This window comes from Orbicella faveolata, unplaced genomic scaffold, assembly GCF_042242905.1.
Source record: "Orbicella faveolata isolate gen_17 unplaced genomic scaffold, um_ofav_v1 contig_1, whole genome shotgun sequence".
Lineage (NCBI taxonomy): Eukaryota > Metazoa > Cnidaria > Anthozoa > Scleractinia > Merulinidae > Orbicella > Orbicella faveolata.
The window spans coordinates 39,396,574-39,407,500 of record NW_028301536.1 but is presented as its reverse complement, the minus strand read 5'-3'; the positions used below and the strand labels follow the sequence as shown (position 1 = coordinate 39,407,500).

Sequence of the window (10,927 nt, the reverse complement as noted above, 5' to 3'; positions counted from 1 at the left end):
GAATCTTTAAAATGGGGAATCTTTAAAAGCGGGAATCTTTAAAATGGGGAATCTTTAAAAGCGGGAATCTTTAAAATGAGGAATCTTTAAAAGCGGGAATCTTTAAAATGGGGAATCTTTAAAAGCGGGAATCTTTAAAAGCGGGAATCTTTAAAATGGGGAATCTTTTTTTAAAAGTGGGTGATTTCTTGTCAACCACTGTTTCGACTTTCCGGCCTTTGTCCTGTTTTTTGTGATAAAAACGGCTCCAAACGACCCTTCCCCTATCACATCTTGTTCGCCGAGATCATTCCACTTAAACTGTGGAAGACCTTCAAAGCGACCGATTCTTTCTTCTTTAAAGTGAATGCAATGAGCACTTTGAAATTGTCTTCGCATCACTGCATGGCGTAGAAAGAGGTATCATTAAGCACGCAATGACGGATTATACGCGAAATTCGCCGTCACATCGTTCGGGCATCGATCATCGAATTACTTTATTGCTGGATTTCAGTGTCACGCCATTCAAAATAAATCAAAATAAAAATCAAAACAGTGCAAATGATAAAGTCCAGAATCTTGAAGAGAAAGAAGGTAAATATGCAAAGACTTTCGCCAAGATTCAGGTCACAGCAATGTTTCTTACGCAAGATATGCGGAGAATTTTTTTACCCAAATTTATAGAGATTTTGACGGAGACGCCATGCTGGCGCCCATCCGGATGGCGGCCGGAAACCAACAGAAACATCTGTCACTGAGTTGTGCTACAAACGCGTGAATTTATCTCTTCAGGAACTCAAAAACATTTTAAATTAATACTTTTTCTAATACATGAACTGTTCAGATAGCCAAATTCCCCGAAATAAGTCACTCTTTTAACCAACATGACAGCTTTCTTGCCCGTCATGTAAATGCCGCGTCACGCAAAAGCTTAGAAATTCAAGCGTAGTCTATTACAAAACCAAGAACCCACTTGGAGCAAAAATTTGTATGACTATTAGTTTTCAGCTGCTGTTACACATGAAAGTAAAATCTCAGGATGATTAATAGTTTTGTAGTTTGAATTTTAGCGACGTCATGTGAAAACCAGATTTAGGGGACTCTTGATTTATCGATTAAACAACCAAAAACGTGTTTTCCCTGCTATATATTTGTCGTTAAGTCGTAAGTCCTTCCATTAGCACATGATAAGGCTACGACAAATATCCATCGCTGCAAAACTAAACGTCAAAGTCCGGAGTTAGGATAAATCCAGGCGGTTCGATTCTTTGGTCGGTCTAGCGGATCTCAAAGAGTGAGAATCGAGATTTGAACCGCTCCACTATCCCGCTAAACTGATGTGCTTTAATAGCGTGCAATAAAATTACAATGAATAAATTCCACAACTGTCTCTGTACCTGTTGAGTTGATACATGTGACAGAATAAATAGCTTCCGGTGGGAAACTGAGAGATTCTCGTTCACTTTTCAGTAAAGATTAACGCTATTAAATATTCCCCACTTTAAAGATTCCCCGTTTTAAAGATTCCCGCTTTTAAAGATTCCCCGTTTTAAAGATTCCCGCTTTTAAAGATTCCCCATTTTAAAGATTCCCGCTTTTAAAGATTCCCCATTTTAAAGATTCACGCTTTTAAAGATTCCCCGTTTTAAAGATTCCCGCTTTTAAAGATTCCCCATTTTAAAGATTCCCGTTTTTAAAGATTCCTTATTTTAAAGATTCCCGCTTTTAAAGATTCCTCATTTTAAAGATTCCCGCTTTTAAAGATTCCCCATTTTAAAGATTCCCGCTTTTAAAGATTCCCCATTTTAAAGATTCCCGCTTTTAAAGATTCCCCATTTTAAAGATTCCCCGTTTTAAAGATTCCCGCTTTTAAAGATTCCCCGTTTTAAAGATTCCCGCTTTTAAAGATTCCTCGTTTTAAAGATTCCCGCTTTCAAAGATTCACCATTTTAAAGATTCCCGCTTTTAAAGATTCCCTATTTTAAAGATTCCCCGTTCCCCGTTCCCCGTTCCCCGTTCCCCATTACCATTCCCCGATTCCCATTCCCCGATTCCCCGATTCCCCGATTCCCCGATTCCCCGATTCCCCGTTCCCCCTTTTAAAGATAGCCACCCCTCATTTGTGCTTTTTCAAAATTTTCATAATGAAAAAAACATCAAAGACGCCGGTGTGCTTGAATGGGGCTGACCGATTTTTCCAAATTTCGAAAAAACAAAGGAGCCCGCCACCAAAGCTGTCAACGGTTGTCAAAATTGACTCCCAATAACTGAAATGCGACCGTAAATTTTATTTATCAATTTCATTTCCGGTCTTGCAATTTGATTCAATTGGTCTGTAATGACCAGACCCTAGTTTCAAATTTTGGGGGTTTTTTAGCCGGCAAAGATGAAAACATTTCCCAAGTGCGACCCATACCTAATTATCAAAAGCGCATTTTTAATACAACGGAAAACGTAAGTATATAATCCGGTTTTTTTCGGCTCTTGTTTGAAGCGTGAGCGTGACGCATAACAGGACCTTGTCATCTGAAAAAAGCGCTTTTATAGTCTCCTGGAATGTTGACAATCGTAGATGTTTGGGAAAAGGAATGAGGTACAAAATTGACAATTTTGAAAAGTATTAATTACAAGATGGCTTGATATCTCAATGCCCTTCGATCATCGCGGACATCGCAAATAAAAAACCCCATAGTTCAAGCTTTGTTGGCGGGTTGTTGTTACCTGGTCGTAGCGATCGCTGATGGAGGACCAAGTTCGGTACTCCGAGTGTCCGACCAATTCGGGTATTCCAGCTATTTCCATCACGAATGACGAAAACCCAGAGATCATTCAGCAGGTTTTAAATGTAAACTACATTTTAGTGTTTGGTTCGTCCGAATGATTTGTTGTGCTTAAACATAGTTAATGGAGGGAGACTATTATACGGACTCCTACCGTTCGTGACATTTGCACGTTTTTCCGCTCTCTTTTGAATTTCGTCTCTCAACCTTTTTGTTTCACATTTCGTCTCTGAAGAACAGGTTAGGTGTACCGTAAATCCTCGAATTAGTGCCTCCCCTCAGATAAGCGCCGCCTTCGGAAAAACGCCCCTCATATCGGCCAAAATTTAAAATAAGCGCCTCCCGTCGAATCCCCTCCCCCTCTTTAGAGGAAGGGAACATTAGATGTACAGTTTTGGTCGTGTTCAATCACAAGCAAGTGATCATCGACTCATTCAAGCACTGCACATTGACCGTCGTGGTAGTGAAGATTTTCTGATTCATTGCCTAAAGCCCAACCAACCATCTGCTTAAGAGGTTATATTACATAGTTCTTCAAGAGAGACAGGATCCTCCTGACACTTCTGATCATATTTCACCACGATTTCGGAAATATCTAATAAGTGGCCCCCTCGATTAAGCGCCTATAAGCTAAAATCAAGTTATAAGCGCTTAAAGCTGAAATCAAGGGTGTTTTAAGCAGGTCACATTGTTGCTATGGTAAGCTACTGTGCCACAAAATTGACCTCAACATGGTCACTAATGGTTGGGCAGTTTTTGATACCATGATTTTGGCATCAACCGATAAAGAGTGGTTATAATGATCCATCAAAATCTAAGTCTTGGAAAGTACTGGGAACTCTTTCGAGCCACCTTAAATACTTTTTTTATCCTATATTACGATCATTTTGTGTACCGATGACAGCATTTTTGTTTATTTGTGAAGACTTAGCCGTTTAAGGTAGTCCTTTACATAAGCCAGTGCTGACGATCTCATTATAAAACGTAGATGGAAAAGACTAGATGTTCAACGAAAATTGTGAACAGCTGTCATTGTCTATAAATCACGAAATGGTCTTGTTCCTGATTATCTCCGATCAATGTTCGCCAACTGATCTATTTTACACATATATTTATGAATGGCGAAAATAAAACAAACAAACAAAAATTCAATTCAATTGAGACAAAAGGGGTCGTTTGGTTTGCAAAGGCGAAAATGGTTTGTGATATCCAATAGTTTGTGGGATTTGGTGCTCTTCAACCACTACAACCAATAGGCCATTCAAGGGTTACCTTGTCTCTGGTTCAAAGGGAATCCTTGTGCAAAACTTTCAAATGAACATACTTTCACAAGATCCTTCTCCGTGGCAGCACCAACACTATAGAATGTTCTACCATTTGAAATACGAAATAGTTCGTCTGTGTCCGTCTTTAAAAATGGACTCAAAACGTTTCTTTTTAAAAACGCTTTTTTACAATTTGGTTCAGACCGGTGTTTTTAACCACCTGGTGTTTTTAGCTTTTCTCGGATATTGTAAAGTGCCTTAGAACATTAGGATACTGCAGCTATATGAATCTTTTACTATCATCATCATCAGCAGCAGCAGCCGTAGGAGCATCGTCATCATCATCATCATTATTATTACTATTATTATTAAAGGTTTCGCACAGACAAAAGGCAACTCGGAAATGGCTTATTTTCCTAGCCGTTTCCTTTTCTGAAACAGATAACATCATGTTTCTAAAACGTTTCTAAAATGCCCGTTCTTTTTGTAGACAACGATGAAAAGACTGGAGGCAAAACTAGCTCACTCGCTGTAACTACTGCGGCTCCAGGCCCTACAACCCCTGGTTCTGAAGTGTGGTGGAATGTTCGACTTCCTAAGAACATTGTTCCGGAACATTACGATGTTCGTCTTTACATTGATCTCGAGAATTCAGAGTTCTTTGGAAATGTAGCCATTCGGGTTAATGTGTCATCATCAACTGAGAATGTACTGGTTCATGTCAACAAGATGAATATTACGTCCGCTTCTGTGGAGAAGGCTTCAGGTGGAGGTTAGTAAGACACTTGTTCACTTCTTTGGTTTCTGTAAAAATATGAGATCATTAATTTCTGATAATTAGGGCGTCTTAACCTACCCCAAGTTGTAGATTTGCTCTCTGGTGTCAGTTTATGATCACCGCCCTAGTAGCCCGGACATCAGCAAACCAAAGATCACGATGTAGAGAAGAGGGAAATTGCATTGGTGCACATCATGTTGACAAGAAGAACCGGCCGGCTAAAAACTACTCACAGGAAGGAGATCTTAATCTTGTGTCACTGGAGTAGAGGAAGGAGAAGAAATAATTGCTACACCATGAGAAAGAGCTGTATCAGACGGCATGTTCTGGGAATATGGTCAGGTTAAAAATAACACAAGGCTAAATGCCAGCGAATCATTCACCATGTCAAACGATTCGCGATCCCCGCTATAAGGTGAAAAGAACGTTCGTCAAGGGTGCAACTTTTAAAAGTAGAATGGCCCGTGCTGTTGTTACAGCTCTTTTACCCTGATGAAGACTGCTGTAGGCAGCGAAATAAAGGTTTGTTACGAAATTATGTAGTTTGTCTTCATTTGTGATGAAGTGAGGTATTCTTCGGCCTCGCGGGGGATTTTCATGAAAAGAGACTCCAAAATCAGACTCGTATTGTTTTCAAACATAATCTGGGCATAACAAAGCTGCATGTAGCTCTTTATCATCGATGCCGTAGATTTAATCAGATGGCAAAATAAGCCTACCGTCCGAAGTCGAGGTCGTATCATGAGCCCCTGAAGGAGCAGCCGCTGGGATCTTGGCCACTACAATATCCTTGAAGGGTGAAGGGCTGCAAAACACCGCTTCAATGTTTGAGAGTTCCTTTTGTAAGTCGAGCCCTGGGAAAAGATCTGATTCCTCTGACTGGGTGATGGCTAGGGGTTCTTCACAGCCATGCTTAGGGCGGGAAATTACACGCCTGACGATGATCTTGTGGCCCACGACGAAACCCATGTCAGCCAAATCTTGCTCGGTTATATGGCAACGAAGAAGGATTTAGAAGTGATCTGGTTCTGCCCTAGCACGTCCATTACGTCTTCAGGGATGTCGCTAGGACGACAGAATTTGGAAAGTGGACGGCTTTTGATGCTTTTTTTTTGGTGGGGGGGGGGGGGGGGTTGGAGGAATATTGAAAATGGATACTGCTAAGCTAAAAACGAGCAGTGGAAAACTACAAAGCGAGCGACCTCACGCAAACACGATATCGGTCCGAAAATGATCAACTACCTCTTTTACTGCTTGGTTGAAATCCAATACTATAGATAAAAAGCAAAGCAACATCAAAATAGAATGATAATTATTGGAAATCGGTGAGACCATCAACTGCAGCTGATGAAAGTAATAATCTTTAATGACCACCAATCGGGATTAGGAAATTTAAAGACGAGTTACATTTGAAATTGGGAAATCTGTAAAATTAAACTACAGCCAAGTGGTCAAGAGAGCAGCAAATAAATTACGATTTTTAGAAAGATCACGAGGTTTATTTTCACAAATCAATTGTAAAACATGTTTCGATGCGACTCACATCCTCGTCAGTTTGAGAGAAACCGTTTGATAGAGAGGTTTCATTCATTAACAATTCTTCACAGTTCACGAAAAATACGATTGTAATACAATTTTAACACATTTTTAAGTGGAAAAATAATTTTGGCGGGCGAAATGGTGAATGTAACGGGTACTGATATTTGTACATTTAATTTTTCCGTTGTCTTATTTCTTAGCACTGAATCTGCTTTTCTTTGTTTCCAAACTACAAAGATCCACTTGAGATTAAGCGAAAGTTCTGGTTTGAGAAGAATCAGTTCTATGTGATGATCATGGAGTCAGCTTTGGAGAAAGGTCAATATACTATCAAGATGGACTTCAGGGCATGGCTCACAAATGACCTGGCAGGATTGTACAAAAGCAGCTACAAAAGAAAGAATGGGAAAGAAGTGTATGTTACGTATATTAACAATACATTTATAAAACTCCTAGAGCACTTACAGTCTTATTTTCTCTCCTACGCCCGAAAGGGAGAACAGTGGGAGGGTACAAGTAGACTTTGGGTCGAGGCAAGGGTAATACTCACAAAGAAAAAAAAATCATTAAATCCTTTCCTTCTGTACCACCTCTTTATGATAAACGCTGGTCTGATCTTAGGAGAAAACAGCATTTAATTGCAAGCTGTCGAAGCATAGTGCTTCGGGAAGCTACCAGGTTCATTGGGAGAGACTGGGGGAGATGTTGGCCTTCTTGATGGAAAGCCTTAATTTCTGTACTGTTTGGGCTGCTCTAAGTAGAGTATTCGTTTATAGTTCCTTATATTTTTCAAGATCCTTTAGGCAAAGAGCCCCATTGACCTCAAGCAGAGTTTCTGTTTTTATTTAAATACATTCAACAAATAGGTACGTCAATCTTCATGCACGTCGACTTCGAACAAGGTTACAGAAACTTGCAAAAAGTCGTGGAGAGTGTTCGGCATCATTCTTTCGTGTTAATGAACTTTTCATTGACACTAATAAACAGGTATTTTTTGCTCTTGAATGTCAAAAGTTGAAATTTAGTTAAGTAAAAAATTTCAGAACAGCAATTCGTGATAAAAGGGTAAAGGAAACTGGTTCGAAAAATCGAGGGTAAATTTCTCTTCACTGTTTTGGCCAAGGCAGCATGCACGTTTGTTTTCATTGTACACACATGATGTGAGTACATTTATATGTAAACCCCTCAATGGGATAGATATGGTCAATTGACTAACTAGTTGGAAAATTTTTGGTTGTTATAATTGTTATTTTGCATGCCTACAGGACCATAGCAGCCACACAGTTCCAACCCACAGATGCACGAAGAACGTTTCCTTGTTTTGATGAACCTGCATTGAAAGCAACTTTCACTGTGACTTTGGGACACCATCCTAGCTATATATCTATCTCTAATATGCCTATCGCCCGAACTGAAAAAGAGAATGAGTGGGAGTTGGACCATTTCAAGAAAACCCCAATAATGCCTACTTACTTACTTGCATTTGTGGTGTGTGACTTTAAAGGCAAGACTGAGAAATCCAAACGAGGCACCGAGGTCAGTAATGTTATGTATGGTCATGCATTATTTTACAGGAACTGTGATCATCTTGTCAGCACTACGGGAAACACAGGAATTCGGTAGAATGTTGTGAAGATAAACTATATAAACAAATGAAAATACGGTGGAAAATTAATTAAAACGTTATGAAAAATGGTCTAGCGATGCATTATTAGTAATACGGTGGACAAACTGTTCTGGATCGACGTTTTACGACAAAAATTAAAATAAGCAAAGCGATGCACATAATTTTGTGATTTTTAAAAAGGAAACAACATTTTCCTTTTACAAAACATATTTCGAAATTCCTATGTCATCTTCAGAAGCAAATGTTTGACGGTTGTACATTTGAATTTTCACTGTATACATGATTTTTTTATAGAATTACGCCATAAAATTTACGTTAACATTCTAAATATTGGAATACAATGGAAACAAAGGACTGCGCACGCGCCAACAAAAGTTTAAACAGTATAAAAAATTTAAATAAAATAAACAAAAAATGAAAAGGAATTAAAAAGAAAGAGGCAAACATAAGTGCCTCAGCTGTTGGTTTAGAGTTGGGATTTCCCCCTTAAACCTTAGTAAATTCCACCCATGGAAAGTTATTTTGATATAGTTCTCGTAACGAAGACTTCGTTACGTGCGTTACAGGGTATCTAACGTTACGCGTTACAGCGTATCTAAATTTGCGAACTGAATCACAAAAGTACAGAAAATTGCGTGATTTCTGAGAAAAAAGAGTTATGGTTTACATCGACATCGTGTTTGCATGTTACGTGTTTGTGGATTTTTTTTGCCTAAATTTGACGAGATGACATGAGGAAGGAGCGATAATCCTGTGATGCTACTACTGAAGGGTCATAAGGCCAACCAAGCGAAGTTCTTTCAAGCCGTTATACAAGAAAATGGCTAGCTCGTGGTAGATGAGCCCAAAAACAGGTCTTAAAACGTTTCTAAAAACACAAATAACAGTGTTTGAGGTTCTTGGCCGACAACGGTTTAACACAGCAGTATTTTGTGCAATTGTGACTTCTATGAAGCGTGAGCTGAAGGCAGCCATCTTCAAAACAGGCGGTAGACCAATCTAGAGGCAAGAACAGTTTAAAGACTTCAAAGAAGATATTTGATGTTCTTAAAGCAAATATGCTAGGTTTAAGAACATCAAATTTCCAGTTCAAAAATCATATTGAATTATTCTCAATTGTTTCAGACGAAACCCGTTAAAGCCAAAATAAAATTTGGAAAAGAAAACAGACAAAAACCCACTTAATACAATACAGGTTTATTTTCTATAAGCCCGTTTGTTTACAGAAAATTTTTCACGGACGAGTGCTATCCATCCGGGTATTCCCCTCGGACGTGCACTATGGGTTGATAGTGTCTCTCCGTGGATGAACACTATCGCGTCACGTGATCAATTTAAACCAATAAGAATCGGAGCAAATTTCGTGTTGAACTATAATCTGTGATAGATAGTGAGTAGCGTAGCAGTGTGCCCTTGTTACCAAAATGACGGCCGCTTCTTGGCCTTTTCGAAAAGTCTGTGAAGAGGATTTAGATAAAGTTGTGAATGACTGGTAGATTTATACTAAAACGATTAGATTATTCGCTCTTGATTTCTATGCGTGATAGTTGACTCGGGCTGCGCCCTCGTCAACTATCACGCTATAGAAATCTCGAGTTCATAATCTAATTGTTTCATAGAAACACGATTTTTAACCAATCAGCACGTGTATTTTCTTAGGACTGTTGTCTAATATTTAATACTATCACTATTATTGTACCTAGAAAACCTTATGTGTATATACCTGGACTGAACAGAAGCATCATGCCTCGTTTCCCATTTTGGTCCGGGTATTTTGATTTACGAAGTAAAGAGAAACGTGTTTTAGATTGTGATCTCTTCCAAGCCAAAGTTGACACGTTCCTGACATTTCTAACTGCTGTTCACTGCAGTTAGGCTCATTCTTCAAAGTATATCACAATTCAAGAAGCTTGGAATTTTGGCTATTATCCATTGTCATTTAATGGCTGTCGAAGAAAAAAAGCTATAGACCTTTCATTTTAAACAAGTGAGAAATGCCGGGATTTCATTTTAGCGTTGCATGTTCCAAATCAGTACAGACCTGCTATTGAAGAACTTTTTCAATAGTTTTTTTTTTTTTTTTTTTTTTTTTGTAGATGACATTTTATGCTCCACCAGACCAAATTGATCAAGTAGATTATGCAAAGGACGTTGGTGTCAGAATGTTAGATTACATGGAGGATTACTTCAGCATCGACTACCCCCTTCCAAAAGCTGGTAAGCATAATTCATCCTATGAGGTGTCCATAGCTTCCTTGCGGCTTCTTTGCTTTGAGTCATTCCGTAGAGCACTCGTGTAGTCAAGACGAGGTAGAGACGAGAAACACTGGCAGTTACACATCATCTGCTAGCCACAGAAATTCTATATTTAATTTATGCCCTCAGTACCTGGGGATGAAATGTCGTAACACACCTTAACTTTGAAATCGAAATATCTTAAATCCGAAACATATAACAGTCAAAGAACTTTTCATTTACAAATGAAACATCCTGGCTGCAGGCGTTCTCCCATGGACAACAGGCATTTAAAATAACTGAATTACTTTTAAAGAACTCTTAACGGCAAGCGACATCCTAAACAGTTTTCCACGTTTTTCTGCGCATAACCAAGATGCCACTTTCTGTCCAGGGACGTCCTGTTTATATTGTGAACTTTAAGACCACTCGCCTTGGGTCTGATCCTAAAACCTCTAACCACGTTAATGTTTTATTTTGCCCATATCTTTTGGAAGAATGTCTACGTCAACCACCTCTATACGGGTATCATTAAAAACCGATGGGCCCTACTCCTCATTCGGTTTTCTTGTCTGTGTTTCTGTAAATTCTTAAACGAAAGCAACGGTTAATCATTTGTCCAGTCGCCCTACATATCACCAGAATTCAGCGACTAAAGTTTTTTTTTTCTTAGATGTTTTCAAAGTAAATGTTATTTTAAAGTTATATTTTGAGGAAACTGTTC

At 38.9% G+C, this 10,927-nt stretch overlaps 1 protein-coding gene across 2 annotated transcripts in view; it reads left to right on the top strand.

Annotated features, from left to right (window-relative positions):
* LOC110057245 (glutamyl aminopeptidase-like) overlaps window positions 1-10,927 on the top strand; it is a 56,293-nt gene that overhangs the window by 14,687 nt on the left and 30,679 nt on the right. For both annotated transcript variants that reach the window (XM_089276112.1, XM_089276107.1), the window contains exons 2-5: window positions 4,515-4,796; window positions 6,579-6,756; window positions 7,607-7,877; window positions 10,065-10,185. In XM_089276112.1, the coding sequence (XP_089132238.1) occupies window positions 4,515-4,796; window positions 6,579-6,756; window positions 7,607-7,877; window positions 10,065-10,185 (852 nt within the window). The remainder of the gene's footprint in view (window positions 1-4,514; window positions 4,797-6,578; window positions 6,757-7,606; window positions 7,878-10,064; window positions 10,186-10,927) is intronic.